Source organism: Podarcis raffonei, chromosome 8, assembly GCF_027172205.1.
Source record: "Podarcis raffonei isolate rPodRaf1 chromosome 8, rPodRaf1.pri, whole genome shotgun sequence".
Lineage (NCBI taxonomy): Eukaryota > Metazoa > Chordata > Lepidosauria > Squamata > Lacertidae > Podarcis > Podarcis raffonei.
The window spans coordinates 62,635,726-62,661,386 of NC_070609.1; the positions used below are offsets into that span (position 1 = coordinate 62,635,726).

At 49.6% G+C, this 25,661-nt stretch overlaps 1 protein-coding gene across 3 annotated transcripts in view; it reads left to right on the forward strand.

Annotated features, from left to right (window-relative positions):
• Positions 1-25,661, forward strand: part of STARD8 (StAR related lipid transfer domain containing 8) — a 66,227-nt gene that overhangs the window by 7,192 nt on the left and 33,374 nt on the right. Inside the window, exon 1 of one of the 3 annotated variants that reach the window (XM_053400314.1) lies at positions 6,301-6,633. The exons of 1 other annotated variant lie outside the window; for it this stretch is intronic. In XM_053400314.1, the coding sequence (XP_053256289.1) occupies positions 6,489-6,633 (145 nt within the window). In that variant the 5' untranslated portion in view covers positions 6,301-6,488. Of the gene's footprint in view, positions 1-6,300; positions 6,634-24,730; positions 24,780-25,661 lie in introns of those variants that run through there. One more of the 3 variants, XM_053400316.1, reaches the window with a different exon arrangement.

A 25,661-nucleotide genomic window follows, 5' to 3' on the forward strand; every position in this document is an offset into this window, starting at 1 on the left:
TATTGGCCGAGGGAGACAGCTTCCAGGTCATGTGGCCAGCATAACTAAGCCGCTTCTGGTGAACCAGAGCAGTGCACGGAAATGCCGTTTACCTTTCCACTGGAGTGGTACCTATTTATCTACTTGCACTTTGATGTGCTTTCGAACTGCTAGGTTGGCAGGAGCAGGGACTGAGCAACGGGAGCTCACCCCGTCACGGGATTCGAACCGCCGACCTTCTGATTGGCAAGTCCTAGGCTCTGTGGTTTAGACCACAGTACCATCCGCGTCCCTCATAAAGCATCTATATCCCAGAGAATTGTACTCCTCCCTTTCCAAAGAGAGAGAATGAAGAGGGGGGCAGGAGCATAGATAGCTGCTCTAGCACCCGGAGCAGAGGAGGCAGGGCGATCCATGCACGGGGGAGGCACAACAAGCTGCTCACAGAGACCGCCTGGCGGATGCAAGCCCCACGCTGCTGTTTTGGGCAGCACGGGGCCCTGAGCCACCACGTCACTCCCAGGAGAGATGCGTAGCTTGGGTGTGCTGCAGGCCAGGCCCCACGGTAAGTGCCACCCCCTGCGGTGTGTCATTTTGTCACCCCCTTCAAGGATGACACCTGGGGCAAACCGCACCCCCCCTTCCTATGCTCCTGAGGAGGGGGGGTAATGTATCTGCTTGGACCTTTGAAACAGCCTTTGGCAGGGGGTGACAACAAGGTGCTTTCCATGTGTTTTTTAGACTCCCAACAGGCCCCAGTCAGGAATGGTCAATGGCCAGGGATGAGGGGGGAATTGTTGTTCAATGATACCTCCAGGTCACCAGGTTGGTCACACAGAAGCACACACACATCCACACATCTAAAAAAATGTTTAGGGGTGCTTTCATTTTGACTCCAGTAAATCACCATTTTATAGTTCAAATCGGGAAAAATAGATACAGTAAATGGACACAAGTACAAAGATTCACAAAAATTTTAGGGGTATACACACCCCTGCGTACCCCCAGGAAAAAAAGCACTACACACATCTTTGACATTTTACCACTGCAACTCTGTGGACACAGATGACAGCAGAATGCTGTTAATAGTTTTGTTGGGGGGAACAGACCAGTTCCAAAGTCTGGCTTTCAGATACACACAAAAAATATTAAATCTATTATGTGTGAGCATTCTGTATGTGGGAGCGTTCGTTGTGGCCTGTTTAATTGCTCCATGAAAGTGAGACCTAGAGGTCTTATTTGTTTGTTATTATTACAATCACAGACAACAAAGTGCAATCTGACAAAGGGTTTGGAAGAGAGACTGGCCCCCTTAAATGGCAGTCTGATTGATAGGTGAGGCTCAGGAGGTGGGGGTTGGACTAGATGACACTTGGGATCCCCTCCAACTTACTGTTCCGTGATTCTGTGATAAGGAAGTGGTTCTTTCTTGCTGTGTACTGAAAAGCTCAGCAATTTACTGGAATCGAAAATAAAAACTAAAACTGATTTGGTTTGCAAATATTTGGAGCCCAGGGGCTGTCACTTCTTTCTCACACACACAAACAGAGTGATCAGAGGGAATCTCCTGTCTTGGTTCATTTCTGCAGTCAAACTTGTGATCTCTGCCTCTGAGTCATTCTGGGGTGCTTCACGCCCGGCATCCTTGCTGAAAATAAACCTTCCAGCACCAGTCTCGTCTGACCTCAAGAAAAGCAAAAAAAACCCACCAACACCCCAATCTTGGCTAGACAGCTTTTCCTCACTGTGTCTGGACAAGGTTTACAGGATCTGTCCCAAGCTTGACTATTTAGATCTGGACTTTCTGTCCTACTGACTCTGGGCTATAGCTGGGGGTGCAGTGGGGCTCCATCCTGTCTATATTTGACAACTTGGAGAGTTTTGCATTTAGGAGCCAAGAGACTCTACAGAGTTTCTTTGAGTTCTGATGGCGAAGGGGAAATCAGTGGCTGGTTTTCCCTCATCTTCCAGGGTATCGCTTTCAAATCTTGGCTGCTTCTCTGGTCTCCCCAAAGCTCTTTGCAGTTTCCCTCTTATCTGTCCTCACCACACTCTGTCTTCTGTGATATCATTGCACCTTTGGGAGCTGAAGTGAACCACATCAGGACCATTTGCTTTTTGATCCTTCTCCACAAGAGCTTACATTAGGTAACGCTGGAGGTGGTGAAGGGCAGTGGCAAAAGTTCATTTCATTGTATAAAGCAACCAAGGTCCCTTTCTAATAAAAATACACCAGAGGCTCTCTGGTTTGTGAATTGTATTACATTTGTCGCTCATCTTTCTTCCATCATGGAACCCAGAAGCAGTGCATGTGGTTCCTATCCATAAGAACATCAGAAGAGGCTGCTGGGTCAGGCCGATGGCCCATCTAGTCCAGCATCCTGTTCTCACAGTGGCCGAACAGTTGCCTGTGGGAAACCAGCAAGGAGGACATGACAACAAGAGGCCTCTCCCCTCCTGTGGCTTCCAGCAACGGATATTCAGAAGCATTTCTGGCTCCAGTTGTGGAGGCAGAGCAAAGTCATTATGGCTAGTAGCCATCAAGATAGCCCTCTTTTCCATGAATTTGCCTAATCTTCTTTTAAAGCCACCAAGGTTAGTGGCCATTATTTGCTCCCCACAAAGAGGGCTGGGAAAGTTCCCCATCAGAAATCCTGGAGGACTTGCCAATCAGTGTGGACAATCCTGAGACAAGTGGACTAATGGCTGAACTCAAGAAAAGGAAGAGATTTCCAGAGGACCCAGCGTGGAATTATTTCAGGAAGTTTTAAGTCAACTAGCGCTTTTCAGAGTTACTGTAGTTGTCAGAATTGGCCTTACTCTGAGGCATAGGGACATGGGTGGTGCTGTGGTCTAAACCACTGAGCCTCTTGGGCATGCCGATGAGAAGGCAGTTTGAATCCCCGCGACGGAGTGAGCTCCCGTTGCTTGGTCCCTCCTCCTACCAACCTAGCAGTTCGAAAGCACACCAGTGCAAGTAGATAAATAGGTAACACTGCGGCAGGAAGGTAAACAATGTTTCCATGCACTGTGACGGATCACAGTGTTCTGAAGTGGTTTAGTCATGCTGGCCACATGACCCCGAAAGCTGTCTGTGGACAAATGCCGGCTCCCTTGGCCTGAAAGCGAGATGAGTGCTGCAACCCCATAGTCGTCTTTGACTGGATTTAACCACCCAGGGGTCCTTTACCTTTACCTTACTATGAGGCATGTTGAAGTGGTGAATCTGTGAGTGCGCGTACATGGGCATTTGGGCTGCGGCCCACAGGAAACTGTCTGGAATAAGTCCAACTTAAAGGGTCAAAGTTCATTCTGCTCCATGGTGGATTGGGTCCTGCCTCGATCAGCGTCTGGCGGAGATATAGGAGCACTTGGATTTCCCACCTAAGTTTTGGAAAGGTCTTTGGCCATCTTGATATGAACAAATTCACAAGGCAGGGATACGTCACGGCACTCCACATGACCGTAAAAATAAAATGCAAGCTTTTTAAAATGTGTGACTTAAACTTCAAACTTTCCAGCGTGTGGTTACAGGAAAACTCTTGCGTTGAAATAAGAAGTGCAGTCAGACAGTTACACAACATCTCCTTTCTTCTCCTCTTGGGAGAGTCTGAATTTTCATGCCTTCCCCAGCTGTGAAAGTTTCCACTCGCCTCTGAAGCCCTCCCTGCCCCCCCCCACCAGCGATGATTTCCGGCCCCAGAATAGTCACCCAGCTCTAGGAAGGCCTCCTGCTTGCTTGAGCGTCCCGGCAGAAGCTTTGAGCACAGCGACCCTTGATGGTTTGCGGAGGGGCATGCATTCAAAATCTGGACCGCAGGCAGATGTCAAAAGCGCCTCACATTCTCTATCCATACCAACTCTGCCCACATTTTGCAACGGGTATGAATTATACGCATTGAACATTTGTGCCTGGGTTGATTTATAGAGCTTCTGCAAGCAGGGAGGGGAAGGCAAGAAAACTTAGCATTCCTCACTCAGAGGCAGCGAATACCATAGAATTATAAAGTGTTAGGGTTGGAAGAGACACCAGAGCTCATCTAGTCTAACCTGCTGCAACCCAGGGTGAGGGTTACTGGAAACTACAGGAGGGGAGAGTGTTGCTCTTGTGCTCAGGTCCTGCTTGGAAATTTCGCTTTGGGAAATCTGGCTGACACTGTGAGAAGAGGATGCTGGACTAGATGGGCCCCCCTCTTTGGCCTGATCCAGCAAGGGGTCTTCTTAGGTTTTTAACGGAATCTCCTTCTCCACCATTGGAGGAATTCTAATTTAATCTTCCTGGTACTGGACGGCTTTGTTCCCCCGCTACAAAATCATGAAAACAGATTTTGTCCACGACTGTGAAATACACACAACTGGATCACAAAGTGCTCATCTGTGTACCGTGTGGACGCAGGGATCGCCTTTGCAACACATTCACAATCCCTGGAGGAGGAGGAACTGTAAGAAGGTGGCAGTTTGGGGGGGGGCCTGAGGTCTCCTGGGGTTTCCTGGCTCAGGTGCTGTACTTGTCACTTGAGTTAACCCTCCCCTGAAGGAAGAAAAGCTTCCCCCCCCCCAAAAAAAAGGCAGCACGAACCAGCTCCAATCTTCTTGTTGTTCAGCACTTTGGAAAATAGCTTCCAGAGTCCTAAGCAAGGCAGGAAATCCACTGCAGCCCCAAACATCCTCTTGAGGATTAAGAGGAAGTTTTGGTGTGCAAGGCAGGAGAGAGGGGCAGGCAGGACTTAACCCTTTCCAAGCCCATCCCTTCTCCCCTATAAATACTCTCCCTCTACCATCACCATTTTTTAAACCATGCTCTGAAACTAAAAGTGGCTCTTGTTGAGGTGGGAATGGCATTGGGGAAAAGTGAAGTGTGTGAGGGATGGGTGGGTGAAGCATCCCTCTTTCATGCCAACCCTTTCCCATTAGTGCCTCCCCCCACATCGCAATTATCCTTGCAGATGTGTATTGGTGAACATGTACCACTCCCGCAAAGAACACAGACTGAACATAGACCAGCATGCCTGAAGTTTTGCCTCTTCTCCCATTTGATACTCACAACAGCCCTGTAAGGTAGGTTGGCTGAGGAAGAGTAACTGGCCCAAAGTAACCCAAATAGGAATTTGAAGCTGGGTCCCCTCTGTCCTAGCCTGATGCTCTAACCACTTCATCCTGCTGGTCTAGTAACAGCAACTTAGAGCAGCTTCCAACCAAACACAGATGAGAAACAACAGCCTGCATACTAAGAGCCAACAGATTAAAGCCAACAATTGTAAAAGCAGCAATGGAAATATTTTTTTTTAAAATAGCAGCACAGCTAAATATTAAAAGCCTGTGGAAAGAAAAGTCAAGAGAAAGGAGACTGGGCCAAAGTGGCAGGTCCAGGGCCTCGGTGGTGGTGGCCCCACCATCATGAAAGCCCCACCCCTTCTTTTCATTGCCTGAACCGGTTGTGCCATTGGCCCTCCTGAGCAGAGGATGGATGGATGGATGACGTTTACTTACAGTATATGCTGCATTCCCACAAAACAGCTTACAGCAAAATTCAAAACATTGGAACTACAGAGTATTAGTAAGTTCAAAAATCCGGCAAACACTATTGCAAAAACAAAACTATATAGGTTTAAGTATATAAATACAATGCAAAACAAGTGTTAATTGCTAATAAAGTTTCTGGCACTGGTCTGGCTGCACACTAGGGGCCTGGCTTAAACACAGTTCAGAGATGGGTCTTCTTTCCATGCTAGAGGACATTCAGCTGACTCCCACAGATGTACTCCACAGGAGGCTGACAGCAGCAAGAGGCAAATGCCAGGGAAGGCAAAGGATGGCAAGGCTCTCCGCCAGCCTCCTGGAAGTACCAAATGCTGGTGCAGGTCTTACTGGGATGGTTTGGGAGCAAACGGACCCAGGGCCATTCAGAGCTTTAAAGGCAGAGAGAACAGCACTTCACTGAGCCTGGGGAGAAGCAGGAAGGCGAAGAAGCTGCAACCAGATGCCAGCGGTTTAGTGCCACGCGAAATGTCTCAGCGCTGCCGTTTGACCAACTGAAGTTTCCTGAGCAGTTTTCAAAGGAGGCTTGCATGGACAGCAACGAAAGGCCCCCAGGACATCATGGGGGTTCTGCGACGCATTTCGTACCTGCAAAGCAGCATCACTCTGGAAGTGGCCTAAGCGCCCCCCTCCCTGTCTGGCCTCACCTGTTGGACGGCAACGGAGCAGCTGGGCAGATGCTCGGAAAGGGGCCAGGGCTGCCCCCTAGTGGCGTTTCCAAGAAGGCTCTTCGAAGCCGGATTCCCCGACGTGGCGCCTTGCTGGTGTCTTTGGCGCTCGGTCGTGGGAGGAAGAGCCTTGAAAGCGGAGTTGCCCCGTCCCTACCGGTGCCTTTCCTCTCCCTTCCGAGCCCGGGGCAGCCCCAGCGGGTTCTGCTTCCCCGGCGAGGGCGTGGTCGTTGAGGAGGAGCCTGCCCGGCCCTGGATCTCCCTCGCCTAGGCGGCGCAGAGGCGCAAAGGCTCAGACGGAGGATGGAGCGGCCGGGCGCAGCGAGAGGCTCCCGACGGCGCGCCCTGTCCGGCGGCGGAGGCAGGACCTGCGGGCGTTCCTTCTCGCGGCTGCTGCGGGCGCGCAAAGCAGGCGTCGGGGGTGGTGGAGGGTCCCGGGGGAAGCCAGGTAAGCACCCGCCCGCTCGCGGTCCGGGATTCGGCCCCTTTCAGCCTCTGCTTTTCCCGCTGCTCTGTCTTTGGTCCCGCTTTACGCGGTTGGACTGATTTACTTGCTCCATTGCTTTTACAGGTACTTACTTTAATTTGAGTTTATTTGCTTTCTTGCATTTCCTAATGATTTCTTGCATGTCTCTTCCACCTTCTGTTCTCCAAGCATAGGCGCCAACTCCTAGGGTCCGAGGTCCCTTCGGTCCCCCCACCCATTTTTTTAAAGCGTCCAGCCCCCTCCTCCCAAGTTGACGGGCATTGCCATTCAAATGATGAGCCTGCCCCGAGTCCTGTGATTGATTATGCGGGGGCGGGGCTCACCTGCCACCCCCATTTATTTTATTCAAGTTGGCACCCCTACCTCCAAGGATCTCGAGGCGGCCTACGTGGTTCTCCCCCCCCCCCCCCGTTTAATCCTCACAACAACTCTGTGAGATAGGTTAGACTAAGAAACTGACTTGTCCAAGCAGTGGTGGACTTTGGGCTTTCAAATTTCAGTGGTGCCCTGTGCGATGCCATCATTCAGCCACATCCTGCCTCTTGCCTTCCCTTCTAAGTCATTGTTTCGATGCCCACTGAGGCACCCTCTTGGCTCTGCAGTCCCGGTGTGGGCAAACCAGTCACACTCCCCTAAATCTGCCTCTGGCCTAAGGTCACCCAGTGAGCTTCATGGAGAAGCGTGGGGATTTGAACCTTGGTCTCCTGGCTTCTGGTCCAAGGCTTTAACCAGTACACCGCACTGACTTTTTATGGTCAAGGGGACCAGGGTGCCTCTTTATAGACAGCTGGCTGGTAGGTGGGACACAGTCCTCCAGGCAGCAGAGGCTGTTGAATAATGACTTCAGACAGAAGCCACCTTGGGGAATGCTTGGCTGCTGAAACAGCTCCCTGCAAGGTGAAAGCCAGCAGCTCAGGGAGAGAGGCTGGAAGCCAACTCTCAGTTACTTGCAGAGAGCTGGAAGTTTTTATCTATGAACACAGAGAGCATTAAAAAAACACAACCATCTGAGTTCCGAAGCAGTACCTTCCATTCCATTCTGTTCCATCTCCCAGGAAGAGGTTTCTGGATTGCTAATGCCTGTTGGTGTAGAAAGCTGGATGGACCAAAGGTCAGATTTGGTATAAGGCAGGCTTCTGAATCTGCATGCAGAGGAGAGGTTTGAGGTGGAGCAGGTCCCCTAATGGTGTCATAGCCCTGGGAACTGACATAGAATCATAGGATTGTAGAGCTTGAAGGGACCGCAAGGGACATCTAGACCAACCCCCTGCAATGAGGTTCAATAAGTTGGGTGTGGGGAGAGTGGCAGTTCTAGAAGGGAGGACCTCAGGGTCACAGGCAGCTTTGCAGTTTAGGACAAACCTAAGTTGGCCGCCACCCCATATGTGAAGAAGCTGCACCCCTGGTATGAATTACATTTCCTTCAGCTCCTCTGAAACCTCTGTGTGAATGGTAAAGTGGGATTAATCTTCCTCGGGGCAGGAGCTCTCGCTGCAGATGTCCCTGAGGGAGAAGCCCCACGCGTAAGAACGACATCACATGCCAGCTTCTAACCGGGATTTGTGCCAGTTCTTACGCCTATGATGCCTGAGTCATCTCTTCAAGGGGGAAGCCCTGATAAACTCCCTGGCAGAACTTCCCCAAATGAAGGAGTTTGCCAGCCTGCTGCCCCAAACTGCTTATGGCCATGGAAACCGCACCCCCCAATCAATGCTCAGTAAAGACCGGATATAATCTGTCCCCCACTTTCTGCCAACTTTCTGCGAGCAAACTAGGGTGAGTGCTGAATAAATGCATCATATGGGGGAAGCCTGGGTCCCTGATAACTCACTTGGTAGAGCATGAGACTCAGGCTTGTGGGTTCGAGACCCACGTTGGGCAAAAGATTCCTCCATTGCAGGGGATTGGACTAGATGACCCTCGTGGTCCCTTCCGACGCTACAATTCTATGACTCTGTGCCTCTGTCTTAGAACAGCCTACACAGTCTTTTTCCTCAAAGAAATCTGGGCACTGTAATTTACAAATCTCTCACTAATTCCCAGCAACCTTTAACAGACAACAAATTTAAGCTTGTTTAAATGTTAACCTTCTGCCACACATAGAAGACCCCAGGGAGAAGACTTGGCTACCCCCCCCAATTGCTTGAATTGTAGCCTTTTTCAGAGACCATTGTTTCAGTAAAAAGGCCTGCTTCCTGTGCTACAATGCGGCATAGTTTTTGTTTGCTTGTTTTTAAATGCATCTTACCAAAAGGCACAGGATTAAAACTGCAGGTGCTGGCATTTTTCTGCACAAAAGAAAAGCTGAAAGCTCTGGGAGGGCCCTGCTTTTATTCCATGTCTCACCCTGCTTTCCTTTCCCAGTGACTCCTGCCTGTAAAGTGAGGGGGCTCCTTTAAACTCCTGAACGTATGGATTAGCCCGGAATAAAGGGATCCTTCAGCTGCGCTCCTTGAATTGCAGGGGGTTGGACTAGATGACCCCTGGGTCCCCTCCATGAGAAGATGAGTTGATGACAGTCAGGGGGGTGGTTCAGACTGAGGCGGTGGCTGCACACAGGAAGCTGTGATGCAAGCTAGCTAGTGTGGAGGCAAGTTCATTGTACAGTGGTACCTTGGGTTAAGAACTTAATTCGTTCTGGAGGTCCATTCTTAACCTGAAACTGTTCTTAACCTGAGGTACCACTTTAGCTAATGGGACCTCCCGCTGCCACCGCACAATTTCTGTTCTCATCCTGAAGCAAAGTTCTTAACCTGAGGTACCACTGTACAAGAAGCAGTTGATTCTTGTCTCCTAGTTTTGAACCCCCACTTCCGTCTCTGTGAAAAAGGGCCCCAGTCCTGTATCGGCTGACCTCCCTCTCCCTGTGTTGTGTCACACACTCGCCTGGGTGGTGATGTCGGCTGCCGTTCCCCAGCGCTGTGTTACGAGCTATTAATACCCCCCTGTGCGTAGGCCCGGCTCAATGCTGCCCATTCATCAGGCTGGCTGAGGCAAGCTGTTGGCATGTGGGCCTCCTCCCAGCCCCTCCTGCCAGGAGCACCCCAGCGGTTGGTCTCCTTTGGGGCCGAGATAGAAGCTTGAGTGTTTCGCCCTCGGTCATGCTGGCCAGCTGCCTCTTCAGCGCCTCATTCAGTTTTGTAGGTTTAGGGCCTGGGAAATATTTCCTGCTTCCAACCCCCAAGTTCTTTGGTTCCTTGTTTGGATGAGGAAAGGAAAGGAAAAGTCTTGAAAGCCTCACTGACGCCCAATGTTTCCCCTCTGGAATACAGAAGAATGGAGTCAAGGGTCAGTGTCAGCCCTCCCTGACCTGCCACACTCCAGATGTTTTGTCTGGGGGCTGATGGGAGTTGTAGTCCAAAGAGAAGCACCAGGGGGGCAAAGCCTGCCTTAGGCCTCGTGGTGCCTGTAAAATGCCAAAAAGCCAGTGTGGCATAGCGGTTAAAGCGTCACACCTGGAAGAGATGAAGGATCTTATCCCCACCTAGCCACAAAGCTGTCTGGGTGTGACTTTGGGGGCCAGTTGCTGTCTCTTAGCCTAACCAACTTTGAAGGTCTTTTGTGAGATTTAAATGAGGAGATAGAGAAACATATACACCACCTTGGGTTCCTTGGTGAATAGGGCGGTGTATAAATGCAGTACGGTGGTACCTCAGGTTACAGACATTTCACGTTACAGACGCTTCAGGTTACAGACTCCACTAACCCAGAAATAGTACCTTGGGTTAAGAACTTTGCTTCAGGATGAGAACAGAAATTGCACGGTGGCGATGCAGCGGCAGTGGGAGGCCCCATTAGCTAAAGTGGTGCCTCAGGTTAAGAACAATTTCAGGTTAAAACGGACCTCCAGAACAAATTAAGTTCTTAACCCGAGGTACCACTGTAGTAGTAGTAGTAGTAGTAGTAGTAAGTCCGGTGGCTACAAGGGGCTTGTCCACAGGTAGCTCAGTCAGTAAAGCAAGAGACTCTTAATCTCAGAGTTGTGGGTTCAAGACCCATAGTGGGTGAAAGATTCCTGCATTGCAGGGGGTTTGACTTGATGATACTCGTGGTCCCTTCTGATTCTATGTGTTTAATGTTAAAACGACTTGTGTCAATGACATTAATACAATGTGCTCTGTGTGGGGCTGCCCTTGAGCCTGGTCCAGAAGCTCCAGCTGGGGCAGAATGAAGCAGCCAGGCTGCTGATGGGGGCATCTGGCCAAGAACATGGGACACCATTCTTAAAACGGCAGCACCGGCTGCCCGTCTACTACTGAGCCTGGCTCAAGGTCCTTGTGTTAGTTTATAAAGCCCTGGACAAGAATACTGTAGGGAGTGCCTGAACCCTTCTGTCCTGACTCAGTTGCCAAGATCATCTGCAGGAGCATCGCTGGTTGTTCCCCAAGGCTCAAGTGACAGCAATGAGAAGCCGAGCCTTTAGTGTCACCAGCCCAGGCCTGCGGAACTCTCTGCCGATAGAGAGGTGCATTCTGTGCCAACTTTTAAACGCCTGCTGAAAAGTTTTCTATTCTGTCAGGTGTATGCTTGGCAATTAAGAGTACAGTGGTGCCTCGGGTTACATACGCTTCAGGTTACATACGCTTTAGGTTACAGACTCCGCTAACCCAGAAATAGTACCTCGGGTTAAGAACTTTGCTTCAGGATGAGAACAGAAATTGTGCTCCGGCGGCACGGCGGCAGCGGGAAGCCCCATTAGCTAAAGTGGTGCTTCAGGTTAAGAACAGTTTCAGGTTAAGAACGGACCTCCAGAACAAATTAAGTACTTAACCTGAGGTACCACTGTACATCCTTCTGCAATGGTACCTTGATGTCTGTTTTAAACAGACACACACACACACACACACACACACACACACACACACGTCACCTCCTAACTAGGCTACTGAAGAAAGGTACTCCATTTTATGGAAGAACATGCCCAGAGACCCATTATTGAATCTACAACATTCACCATCCCCAATAGAAAAGTGGCCACCCCTCTTCCAGATGGAAGGCATTGTGTTTAGGTTCAAAGGGGCTTCATCATTGCCACTTTCCTGATGTAAACTGTCCCCCCCAACAGTTCATAGGGAAAAACCATATGTGCACCATCCATGTATGCTTTGGGGAGGGGGCGAGATTCAAGTTGTCATGGAAGCATGGCGTAGCCAGAATTTTTTTCGAGTTGGCAGGGCATTTGTGTGTGTGAGGGGGGGGGGTCAGAACCGACATGATTGGCCAGTTATTTAAGTAGTTCTATTGTTTTAGTTGATCTAGGGGGCCCTGGTTGGAAACAGTGAAATAGTGCCCAGTCCTGATCCAGTTTGGGCTCCCCCACAAGCACATTTTTTGGGGGTGGGGGCGGTAGTTGGGGGGTTAATGGTGGATAGGTCGAATCGCAGTTGTCCCAAAGTCACTCCACGTTTTGCTTTTTCTCTCCCTGGCGAAAGCAGGCCTTGCAGATGGTCAGGCTGTGAGGCTTAATGCCCATTTGGGTTGTGTTGCAACAAAGCCAGCTATTTTAAAATGTATTTGCACAGACAATTCCAGCACCTTCGCCGCAACCCTTTGGCCCACAAGCCTCCCACTTCCTCCCAAGGGGAAACATAACTGGGGCTCTCGCCGCCCGCTAAGGAAGCCCCCTGCCCCTGCCCCCTTCCTCCGCATTCCCTGGAAACGCCCGTCTCTGCTCACCTTCAGCATAAGGATCAGGTTGGAGGAACTGAAGCTTCATTTGGGAGATCAGTTCCTAAGGAGCCCCCGCTTTCTGTGGTGTTTGGAAATACAGGTTCAAGGAGGATGCCGGGGGCTGGATGTGGCTTCCCCCCCCCCAGTGGCAGAGGAGGAGGAGGAGATGGCGGCAAGGCAGGAAGAGGCTGTGGCTGCATCATTAAGCAGTTGAGCTCAATGCAGGGTTATGGTTAGGAAACCACTGACACAGAGAGGTTGTTCCTGAGCATGCCAACCATGTGGCAGAGTTTCCGATACCTCTCGCTTCTTATGGAGACTTCAGTAGCGGGGAGCCTCCTTTCAATTCACTTCCCGGCTTTCAGTTCATTGACTTGGTTGGGTTTCGCCACATCCAGCTTCATTACATGTGACACAGAATCCTTGAAATGTAGAGGTGGGAGGGACCCCAAGAGTCATTTAGTCTGACCCCCCTACAGCAAAGGAATGAAGCACTATGTATATATTTACATGGTGAAATTTGTGGGCTGTCTCAGTGCCATCCTGTGCACATCTAATGCAGTGAGCTCAAAGGGACTTGCTGTCTTGTAAATAATGTTGCATGCTTCCTCAGGGTTCGGTTTCCTTGGAGGGGAAGGACAAAGGAGACTGTGGTGTCTTGGGATGTATGGTTTTCTTTACCCATACATCCAAGCTGAGCATAGGATGGAGAGGCTCACAGAGTTAACACCCCAATAGATGTTGGCTCCTCGTTGAGTTCCTGGGGAAGCTCCAAGTCCGGCACAGAACAAGAAAAGCCTCTGTGTCTCCAGCATGCAGCACAATCCATCTCTCTCCCCCTTCTCTCTCATACCAACTCTTACACAGCTCCCCTTTCCCTCTTGACTGCTGGTATCCTGCCAGGTGAGGTGGGAAAAGGCCCAGCCAATTTTCTCTATGGGAACAGAGGTAACTCTCTGGACATGTAAATGGCAAGGACCTAACTAGTCACCTTTAGCAAAGACACTAGACTAGCTGTAGTTACGGGTAGGTAGCCATGTTGGTCTGCTGTAGTCAAAACAAAATAAAAAAATTCCTTCCAGTAGCACCTTAGAGACCAACTAAGTTTTTTCTTGGTATGAGCTTTCGTGTGCATGCACACTTCTTCAGATACACTGAAACAGAAGTCACGAGACCCTTATATATAGTGAGAGGGTGAGGAGGGGTATTACTCAGAAGGGTGGTGGGACTAGCTGGTTCAACAGCTTCTTCCACTAGATTCTAAACCTCACCAAGTTTATTAAGATTTCTCAATTTTCTCAAAATCTTATGTTGGCTTTTGGTTTTATCAGCATTTTGCCATGAAAATTGTGCATCATGTTTTGCGAGGCGCTTGAAGATTTTTGTTGAATAAGCAGTTTATAGCTCTTGTCGATGGGATAAATAAGAAGAGCACTGCTGGATGAAACCTACTCTGTCCAGCTTTCTGAGGTCTTCTCTTTAATCTGTACCATATTTTTTGACTTGCCTTTTTTGTGGGTACCCTACTTTACAGTGGAAAAGTTGGCTTAGAGTTGTTTCAAAGACGGTGCAGCTTTGAAGAGGGAAGCATCGAAATTGGGCTTGCGTGAAGACCCTGCGCTTCCTTCTAACCTTGTACTGGGTGGGGTGTCTTAGAGAAACCAAGGAGCTTTGAAATACTTTGTAACTTTTGCTGATGGCTTCCTCTTGGTCAGTGCTGGTGTGACAGGTCGTCTGGGAGAGGGAACCGCCCTGTGTGATGGTTGGAAAGGATGATGCTCTTGGGAGGTTTCTCAGATTGCTCTTTGCCATTTGGCAGGTGAGAAAACACAGCTGCGGAGCTGGCAAGGGAGGCATCAGGGATCAAAGTCTTTCTTTGGTGTGTGCAATTAAACCGAGAGGGTCCCACACGAAGCAGTTGCGATTTCTGGACCTTCGAATCCAGGCTTGTGCACATGTTTCAGATTAAGGGTGGGTTGCGTTGAAGGGATGGTTGTGTTCTCAGTCCTAGAGGGAATAATGGGTTTCATATTGTTGGGAAGTGAGTAAAGGGGGAACAGGGGCAAAACTAACTAACACTTTTCATTAGGTAGCATTTGAGCTGGCAAATCTGGGTGAGAGAATAGACTCTCTCTCTTACACACACAGATGTTTGCAGGTAAAAAATAATAATAAATAATAATTATAAAAAATAAATAATAAATAATAATTAAGTTGTTTATTGTAGGAAATGCATAACTTGGATGGATAAGGTTTCTAGGTACAGCCTAACTTTCTGACGTTGGAAGGAGCTTGTATAGCCCACATGGTCCTGCCCTTTGACAAAATGGAGAGGGCTGCCAGACTTGAGGAAGCCCGGAGGTTTGCAGAGCTGTGGAAAACCTGTTAGCCCCAAGCAGAGGGGTGCCAGAGGGAACGCAGCCCACCTTTGAAGACAGGAGGGTGTGTGCAAAACCCAGCCACCTTTTTATTAATAGAGGCAGAAATGCTTGGATGTGGTCCACCTGGATCTTCGTGCAGCTTCTAGTCAAAGGTGATGCTTGATGGAAAGCAACCGCCCTCAGCTTCCACAGCTCTCTTCCCTAGCCGCTGCCTCCCCCACAGTACCTGTGGCAGGTACTGAAGTCTTTTGGGAATGGGGCAGGGTGGGGATCTGGAGCTGAGGGAAGGGGTGTCTTGTTTCGGGCCAGACTTGCTGAGTTGCCCCCAACATTGGGGGGCATGACATCACACACGGGCGCCCCCAACCTGGCCAGGCACACTCGGCTCGCCATTCCCCCCACTACCAACCACCTTCCTGAAAGGCGCCCTGGTGTGTCCTTTTGAGGATTGTCACAAAGTTGAAATATGGGGGGACTGCCCCCCGGCCCCCTAGATGACACCCCTGTTTGGGGCCAAAATGGCAGTGCTCTGGTGGCTGACAAGCAAAGCTGCTTTTCAGTATGAGAGATAGAAACAAAATTGTAGGGTTGGAAGGGACCCCCAAGGGTCATCCAGACCAACCCCCTGCAATGCAGGAATTGCAGCTTAAGGCTTAAGATTCCCTGACAGATGCGCGCATTCAACCTTTCCAGGGAAGGAGAATCCATCACCTTCTGAGGTGGTGGAACGTGTGCAGACAGATGCACCACCTTAGGCCACAAAGCCCCACAATCTTCGAGTTCTCAAGAAATTCTCAATTACCCTGAGAATTGAGGAAGAAACTTGTTCTCAGAGGAAGAAAACATTTCAAGAAAACGGAAGGTAGATTTTGGAATGTACTAATGTGACTCTCCAAAGTGGCTTATGTTCCTCTGAGTCACATGAATCCTTGTGTTTAAACCCACAGTTAGCTCTTCTCGCTGTGGTGGGCAGAGGTGGCATGAGCTCTCCCCCAAAACCTCTCAGCCAGATGTAAGGGATATATTTAAACCCACATATAGAGTATGTACAGGACTTTTCTTGCCCATGGCAGCCATTTTTTGCTGGAACCTTTGGCACTTTTATCAAAATAGGAGTATGGGCACCTCAAAAAAAAATTAACCGGAAAAGTACTGCACACAGCATGCATACATAGACCATTCACAGTGGGTATATACAACCCACACAAAGACAGCGTCCACATAGAACCATAGAATCGTCGAGTTGCAAGGGATCCAAGGGTCATCTAGTCCAACCCGCTGCAAAGCAGCACATGACAGCACCGTCAACCATTTTCCTGGCTCGTATTTTCCCCTCATTCAGTCTGGATGACCCTTTCAGTGGATAATCCGATGAAAGAAAGAATCCCTGTTCCCCACAAAGCTCATTTGCAATCCCTCCTACGGGCTTCTGCGTTAGCAAGGAATCGGTGACTGTTTTGTGACGTTTTGTCAAGGGTTAAGGGGAAAGCCCAGCTGTTTGGCAGGCTTTCCTGTTGCTTCAGCGATTGGCCAGAAGCCTCAGGGGGCGGGCGCAAGGAGGCAGCTCCAGCAGTTTGGCCACCTGTGCCTGGAGCAACCCTCATTTTTTTGCAATTGACAACGGCCAAGGAGCAGCAGCTGCTTCGGCTGCTGCTCTGGAGCTGGCAACAAAGTGTGTGTGTGCATGTTTGTGTGTGTGTAAGTATAACTCTGGGGGCATGTTGCCTCTGGCCTTTGCCCTGCCCCAGCTGAGGAAGCGACTGAATCTCCCAAGGATTTTTGACAGCCAAGGAGTTTTCTCCTGGTACCTCAGGCACAGTTTTTCAACACGGGACATGAAGCAAGACAACTTGAGGTAAATAGTCACTGCAGCAAAATGCTCTCCGATGCTGTCAGTTCAGTGGTGAAGCTGTCTGTCTATCTGTCTGTCTGTCTGTCTGTCTGTCTCTCTCCCTCTCGGTCTTTTGCTTTCTGGCTCTGAAGAGTCATAACTTTCCCCGAGGAGCGCCTGACGCTCACATGATGACCTGGCAATCCTGTTTTCATTTCATCGACTTGACCTGCCTGAACAGAAAAATGGTGTCTGTGTGGGTCCCATTCCGAGGCCGTTCTCTCCTAGGAGACGTTACTGGTTTGGGTGCATGGCAAGGGAGGATTTCTCTGCTTGTACAAATGTTTCATAACCCTTCTAAACTGTTGCAGGAGCTCCTTCCATTGCTGCTCTTCCTTGTCTTTTGCTACGGGAGCACTGTGTGTGTGTGTGTATTATGTGATTATGGGAGTTCTTGGGTTGCGTCTTGCTTATTTTGTGATGCAGGAAAGACTGAGTAACATGTGCGTGGCTCCCTTCCAGCCTCTCGGAGTGGTGGGCGCTGAGCAGGTGGGCCCTTTAGTAAGTTACCGCCAAACTGAGTGGGTGAGATCCCCAGTGGGAGCTACACTGGAGGTGTGGTCCTGATCCGTGCACATGGCACAAAAGAAGTCGGTGGCGGCATCAAACACGCAGTTCAATCCACGCTGGTTGGCTCCTGCTCTTTGAGGCTGTAGAATCATAGAACTGTAGTGTGGAAGGTATAGCCAAGGGCCATGTAGTCCAGCCCCTTGCAATACAGGACTCACAGCCAAAGAATCCTTAACAGATGACCCTCCAGCCTCTGTCAAACAAACAGAGAGAGTCCACCACCTTCCTAGGATGTCCATTCCACTGTCAAACAACTCTTGTTGAAGTGGTCAGGGTCCACTGCATTGGCAGGTGCTGCGTTTCAGTCTGAAAATTCAGATACTTATTTCTCATATTTTACCGTAATTCACAGCCTGCCGTGTCTCCAGGACTCTGGGTCTGTTGTACCCCAAAATAACACATGGCTTAACTATGAGCTCTCTTGAGTTTCAGGCCATCCATATGGAAAACTCTGAGTCATGGGCAGGGAAAACATGGAAACCCAGAGTGCTATTCAGCGCTAGTCCTGCTCAGAGTAGACCTATTGAAGTTAATGGATGTGAGTTAGTTAGGATCCCTAATTTTATTTGGTCTTGGCTGACTACAACCCCAGATTTAGTGTCTGAATTGAAGAATGGATTATTCGAAGTATTGCCCTCCTCCAATAAAGGAAATGCAAATATCTGTCTATAGTTATGTCTGTATTTTCTGTAGCTTCTCACTTATTGGCAGAGATGGCTGAGCTTGCCCCCGCTTGCTGAGGGCCAGAATAATTTGGTTCATTTCCTGAGGCTTGGAAGACAAGCCCCTCTGCCCGAAACACCCTCCTCCCCTTCCCCTTAAGGCCTTACCTGGTCAGGTGGGCGAGGTGACCTGCTCAGTCTGCTCTCCAGGTGCTAACTATTGATGGGCAGGTTCAAGGCCCCTGCTCCTTTATCTTGGGTTGGAGAGAAGTTCTAATAAAGGACTTCTTCAAATATAGGACGGTCATCTTGAAAGTCCTTGAAATATGGAGGGACGGAGAGAGTCCCCTATGAAGAAAAGTTTGGGACTTTTTATTTCAGATAAAAAGGCGAGAAAGAGGTGATTAAGATACAAGTTTATACAATGAGGCATGGCATGGAGAAAGTGAATTAGAGAGACAAATAAACTCTCCCTCTCTCAGGACACTTGAACTTGTGGATAGCCAATGGAGCTGAATGTTGGAAGATTCAGGGCAGAGAAAAGAAAGGACTTCTTTATGCAACGCATAGTTAAACTATGGAACTCGCTCCTGTAAGAGGCAGTGATGGCCACCAAGCTAGGCGGTTTTAAAAGAGGACTGGGCACATTAATGGAGGAGAGAGCTATCCATAGCTGTGTTCTGCCTCCAAGGTCACAGGCAGCAATGCTTCTGAATACCAGTTGCTGGAAACTGCAGGAGGGGAGAGTGCTGCCACTCTTGTGCTTGGCTCGGGCTTGTCGGTTGCTGCTACTCCTGCCATTGCTCTGTGCCCTTTAGCGGACAGGGGGGAGAGTGTTAGGAAAAGGGTCTTGAATATTGGAGATTGTTGGTGATGAGAGAAGCCGTGAATTCTCCTCCGGCTTGGATTTCAACCTGAGCCGGGGAAGAACTTTCAGACTTTGAAAACTCTCCTCTGATTTAAAATTGGGGTTTTATAAGAAGCCCTGGAATTGTTTCCCCAGGCTGGCTTGGAAGAGCTTCACCTACATCTATACTTCCTGCCTTTGGGGGATATGCCTTCCGCAGCTTCTGGTTAGCTGAGGAACCACTGTGCATTGTGGGGTATTCCTGGAAAGATCCCCCAGTGCGCAGTCAGCTCCTGTGGAGCGCTGGCCTAGTCTGTTGGGCCTCTCCACTGCCCTGCCTAGTTGTGAGGGGGCTGTCCACTTCCTCAGGGCTTGGCTTTGGAGGGGCAGAGCCCGTGAGTGGTGGCGGTGGGGCACCTGCCTCCTATGGAAACTTGGCTGCTGTTGCTGATCTTTCCTTAAAGATCCCCCTCCCCCAAATACATTTCAAATGAAGCTCTAATTGGGAAAAGCATTGTAGTGGGTGCAGTAGGTGACATTGCCTCCGGAGGAGATCATGGTGCAGGGCTGGGTGTGCACCCAGCACTATAATGGACAATGGTTATTTAGTGGTTTAGTGCGGGCTTGGGAGCTAGGAGACCAAATCCCTGCCTGGCCATGAAGATCCCTGGGTGAGCTTGGACCAGTCACTGCCTCTCAGTCTAATCTACATCACAGGGTTGTTGTGAAATGAGGAGAGGAAGCTGTATATATCACCTTGAGCTTCTTGGAGGAGAAGAATTAGATAGGAATGCAATAAATAAACAAAGGAGTAAGAATTGATTCCAAAATAAATAGGATTAGTAAATGTCTTCCCTCTCCCCATTATATTTCTCCTAATCTCTTTAGTGCTACTTTAGGAGCACATTACGCCAACATAATCCATATTAACCATTTTCCGTTGCAATTCCTTGTTGCTGACGTTTGGACATATCATTCTGGAGGGTTGAATGAGGGCACACATTGCCTGTTTTTTGTGGCAGTCAGAGGCATTGGTGGCCAGGGCCCAAATCCATCTCTCCTTTCTTTGGAAAGGGTGCTAGGGGTCACCAGAGTAAGTTCTAGATTGGAGCTCCTTTATTTCTTGAGCGGACTAAGTCCTGGCATCTGTGAATCGGCAAAGATGATAAACAGTGCCCCTGCAGGCGTACAGAGTGCTCTCCTGCTCACCAGCGAGGGACCACAGCATTTCAGTATTTGTAGGAAAGGCAACTGGGTAACATGAGGTGACTTCTGCCTCGCCCTGTGCCTTCCCTTGAGAAACTGAGCAGACCTGGGCTCTCCCTGTGCCATTTAAATCAAAGGAATCCCTTCTTTCCCCCTTAAGGCAACAACTGGGGAACTGGGTTAGCAGCAAGGCGGGGATAGTACTGCAATGCTTGGAAAAAGCCCTCTCAGAGACCCGAGTTTGGAGGGCTACGTTTTGCATGGAGTATGAATCCATTAACCTTTGCGCACAGTTCCGGCACATTCCCTGGCATCCGGAACATGGCCGTTGAGGGAGGCCGCATTCCAGTAAAGTCAGGGGTCCCCCCTCCAGCCCAGTTAATAATTGAGCTACAATGACCCTCCTTGCGCCGTGTCTCCCTGAAAGTCACCTCTGTATACTTACAGTCACGCTTGCTGGCAGTTGGGGCTCCCGAAGTTTCAAAGTAAAGGAAACCTTTGTGTCCTTGCTCGCTCTGCCCTGAGAGGGAGGTCGCCAGTCTCAAGACCCCATTTGAATGTGCCTTGTTTGGCAATGCTCCTAAAGGAGATGATCTGATGAAATAGCTGCACAACACGGAACTGGAAAGAGTCTGGACAGAAGCAGAATTGGTAGACTTAAACTACAGGAACCCCAGTCTCTGAGTGGTGAGAGACTCTGGGATGCCTGTGATTTTCCCAGGGGTTACTTTCCTGGGAATGAAGGTCTGTAGAGACTGTGGTGTCTTTCGGAACTACGGTTTTATTTATGCACATGAACAACCTGAGCAGGGGATGGAGAGAGGTTCGTGGCATCAACCCCCCAGCATTTCTCCCCACAGACTTCCCTTAGGTCCCCAGGAGAGCCCCAGGCTCAGCTTTGGGTTCAGCACAGAACAATATAAACCTCTGTGTCTCCGGCTTCCAGCATCAGCTAAAAAACACACTCTCTCTCTCTCTCTCTCTCTCTCTCTCTCTCTCTCACACACACACACACACACACACACACACACACTTGGCCTGTTGCTCCCCATCCTAGGGTGACTGGTGGCACTCAGCCAGCTGGGGTGGGAAAAGGCCCACCCATTTGTCTCTTTCTATATGTAAATGGCAAGGTACTTAAACTGGCCAGCTAAAGGACTGGTTTTGCTGGTTTCCTCTTGCATTTTCTACCCTCACCCACACAGAAGCACAGGTTTTGGAAGGGATCCCTGGGTGTCATCCAGACTGACCCCCCCACACCTATAACAGAACATCGATCTAGGTTAAATGGGGGTGGGGGAACTTGATAATGACATAATGTCTGCAGCTCCCTGCAGAGGTTATTTCATTGCCAAGTTCTCCACACACATCCCACCCCAGTTCTAGGATCCAGATTTGGGATGACTTCAAGATAAGGCTCTCCCATCACCCCCTGTCCAGTGGCTGTGCTGCCGGAGGCTGATGGGAGTTGGTAGCCCCAAACATCGGGGGGGGGGGGGGAGACAGATTAGGGAAGGACACGGAGGCAAGGATGAGAGAAAGATGGAACGAGACTGAATGTCTTGGCACGCATTGGGGAAAGGCAAGGTCTTGCCAATCTTTCTTCCCAGAATCCTCTCTGCCTAAAGGATGGGGGTCAATAGAATCATAGAACTGTACAGCTGGAAGGGACCCAAAGGCTCATGTGGTCCAACCCCCTGTGAGGCAGCAATCACAGCTGCGCCCTGAGAAAAATGCCACCATTTGGATGAGTTGAGAATGGCCTTTGGGGCTGCCGTGGGCTCTTTTTGGAGTGATGGCGACTGAAGTGTAGCATTGGGGTTGTGAAAGCAGAGGGAGGGTCGCTTTCCCATTCCCTGAACCTCTCTGGCGTCCTCTCCAGCTACTGCCACGACTGTTGTGTCAGCTGCTGGTTGGTTGGCACATGGGCAGGTTTGGCCCATCTCTTTGCTTCCGTGGGGGGACTGGGGGGGGGAACGGTTCTTTCCTGCTCATTTGCTGATCACAGAAGTTCAGCTATGAGCCCGGAGATAATCCCTCCATTACGAACGAACCAGCTTTGCATGGGGAACTGGAGAAGATTCTGTTCTGCTCAGCGTCCCTCATTTTGGAGTGAACCAGGCCTGGTTTATCTTGGCTGAGCACTTAATAAGTGACATATTACCCTGCCAGCGTGTGCCCGGGAACATTTACGGAGCGTACAGCAACGGCACTGTTTGACTATCCATTTTAACGGTTGCTTATCAGGAAACGGCACTTGTCATCTGGTGCCAGAAGCGGTCTTGCGCACACTTCCACAGATCTGTTACATCGAAGAGAGTGACTCAGTTGCTCCCCCTTCCCTCCCCAAAAAGGGACAGAAAATGAGGAATAAATGAATCCTTCTTCTGGTGTTCTTAAGATAACATTCTCATTGCCATGCCAGGAACAAAACGTAGTATTGGAGTGGATCATTTCCCCACAACATTGGGGAATAATTTAATCACAATTTAAGGTGTTTCTGTTAGAAATGACTGTCCTCTTTTGAGACATAAGGGTGGGGAAAGGGGCTTCCAGTCTCTGCTCGTCCCCTTCCCTCAACCTGCTCCATTAATCTGCTTTCCGCTTGCTGAGATAAACTGCAGGAAATCCCTAGAGGCCACCTTAACCGAACCTCTGAGCTGTACAGGAAAAACATCCTGGATGGAGCTGCGGAGTCTCTGCTCCCAATTAAGCCAGTTGGGTTCTGCATTTTATCCAGATCCAGATGTTCTCTCCGTTGACGAAACCTCTGGTGCACGTAGGAGGCACCAGCCGAAACATAATACTCATGTGAACTTTGGAAAGAGGCTCTCCCTGCATCAGGAGGGCATGTAGAAGGAAGGCTTGGTAATTTGGCCCCGGGGCAAGCAGCCCACTTCCTACCTTGGACTGGGGGCAGTTGTGGTTGGCCTCCTCTCCTGCCCAAAGGGAATTGGCAGGTCTGAGCTGGGGCACCTGGTCCCTGTTCGAATGCAGCCTTTAACATTATCTGTTCTGCGTGCATGTTAATGGAGACATTCGTTGCTGACGGTCGCTAGACATTAAAGGCGGTGGATCCTCCTTCATTGGAGGTTTTTAAAGAGGTTGGAAAACCATCTGTCAGGAAGACGCCTTTTGTTTATTCATTTATCCACCCCTCCTTCTCCCCAGACTGGGGCTGAAAGTGGCTTACACAAGTTGAAAACGCACGCAGATAAAATACAGAAAGCTGAAAAAAAGATAATTAAAAAGTAATTAAGCTATAACTATAAAAAACTATGGGACACGGGTGGGGCTGTGGGTTAAACCACAGAGCCTAGGACTTGCCGATCAGAAGGTCGGCGGTTCGAATCCCCGCGACGGGGTGAGCTCCCGTTGCTCAGTCCCTGCTCCTGCCAACTTAGCAGTTCGAAAGCACGAAGTGCAAGTAGATAAATAGGTACCACTCCTGTGGGAAGGTAAACAGCGTTTTTGTGTGCTGCTCTGGTTCGCCAGAAGTGGCTTAGTCATGCTGGCCACATGACCCAGAAGCTGAACGCCGGCTCCCTCGGCCAATAAAGCGAGATGAGCGCCGCAACCCCAGAGTCGGCCATGACTGGACCTAATGGTCAGGGGTCCCTTTACCTTTACTATAAAAAACTATTATTTAGCTGTGATTCCAGCATCAAAGGGGGTTGGGCTAGAGAACCCCTGGGGTGCCAGAAAATGTTTTGTTTGTTGTATTTATATCCCACCTGTTTCTCCAAGGCATTTGAGGTGGCATGGTTCTCCCCTCCTTGTTTAATCCCCACAACAACCCTGTGAGGTAGGTTAGGCTGAGAGAAGACCGTGACTAGCCCCTAAAGCTGCATGCAGTGAGCTTCATGAACGAGTGGGGATTTGAACCCTGGTCTTTGCCCCCACGTTTCAGGGCTCCCCCACACTTCTGCTCATCCCGCCGCTTTCCCCCGGGGAAAAGGCTGCTTTCTCCCTCTGAATTGGAACAAACGTCAGTTGGGTTTCCTGCAGGTTGATGCTTGTTCTGATTCAGTGGTCAACGGCAGGTATCGCTGGGGGGAAAGTGGAAAATGAAAAAACCGCTCGGCCCCATGCCTAGAAAATGCAGGAGAAGTGGGAGTGTGGAGGAGCCCTTAGCCCAGAGGTCAGCAAACTTTTTCAGCAGGGGGCAACTGTCCCTCAGACCTGTGGGAGGCCGGACTATATTTTGGAAGGGGAAAAAATGAATGAATTCCTATGCCCCACAAATAACCCAGAGGTGCATTTTAAATAAAAGGACACATTCTACTTATGTAAAAACACGCTGATTCCTGGACCATCCGTGGGCTGGATTTAGAAGGTGATTGGGCCGGATCCAGCTCCTGGGCCTTAGTTTGCCTACCCATGCCTTAGCCCAGCACTCTAGCCACTGGCTCATAAGTTGACCCTTCCCTCCCTCCATACTCAGGTCTGGTACATCTTTTTTAAAAAAAGAAAGGTTGCTGTCTGCTGAAAGGTTGGTTTTGAGAGCTCAGCAGCTTCCCCCCTCACCCCAGCCACCTGCCTTTCCTCTGGGTGATGCGGAAGCGAACTTTGTCACGGAGCGACTGCGTGTCTTGCTTCATTCAACTCTGCGTCCCATTTGAAAGGGGAGCAGCGACATTAACAGCGCTTTAGGGCTCTGTGGCTTCCTCTCCTCAGAGTTTCCCTGACCTTTTGTGCTGCAGATCCTCCTCTTGCTCTTTGGACATCTGAACCTTGGGAGGTGCCTGGAAGTCTCTCTCTCTCTCTCTCTCTCTCTCTCTCTCTCTCTCTCTCTCTCTCCTCTCTCTCTCCTTTTAACCCAGGCTGCCTGGCGAGAATCCTAGGAATAGAACAATCAACAAACACAGCAAGTTATTCAGGTTGAACTTAATTAACCCATATGTGGAATAATTTATTTCACTTATTGCTTCCCACCTTTTTCCGCCTCTACAGAGCTCAAGGTGTCTTGCATTGCCCTCCCCCTCCTCAATTAACCCCCCCACAACAACCCTGCGAGGTAGGCTAGGCTGAGAGGCAGTGGCTGGCCCAAGGTGAGCCAAGTGGGGATTCGAACCCTAGCCAACACTACAGCAGCCTGGCTCTCTTAAATCATGCGTCCTGGTGCCCACTTTTTTGAGGACCAAATAAAGAAGATATCAATCTTCCTGCTGGCGTTCTGATTTCAGGGTTTTATCCGCTGCTGCTTTTAATGCTTTAGCTTAAGTTTATATTCTCTTTGTCTATCTCCACTGCTTTATTATTATTATCTTTGATGCTTTAATGTTTTCCTGTTCTTATCATCTGTAAGCCGTTGGTTTGGTGGCAGCAGGGGGCGGAGAGCTTTCTTGGAAGTGGGACATTTGCAGAGGAAATGTTCTCACTGGATCTTGAAAGAGATCTTCCTTCCTGTCTCCCATAATCTGGCATGATGCTACTTTTACCCCCACAGTGAAATTCAGAGAGGGGGCAGGAAAAGTGCTGGGTGCACTCATGTCTCGGCACTCTTCAAAAAAATAGGAATTTACCGTGAAACTGCTTTGAACAATTATTTTTTTTTAAGAGAGATGATAAACTGCGGAATGCTTAACAACGGAATTCACTTCCATAGGAGGCAGTGATGACCAACAAACTAGATGGCTTGAAAATAGGATTAGACAACTCCAGGGAGGCGAATAAGGCTATCAAAGTCTACTAGCCGCAATGGCTATGCTCTCGTTCCACGCTCAGAAGCAGCAAGGCTTCTGAAGGCCAGTTGCTGGAAG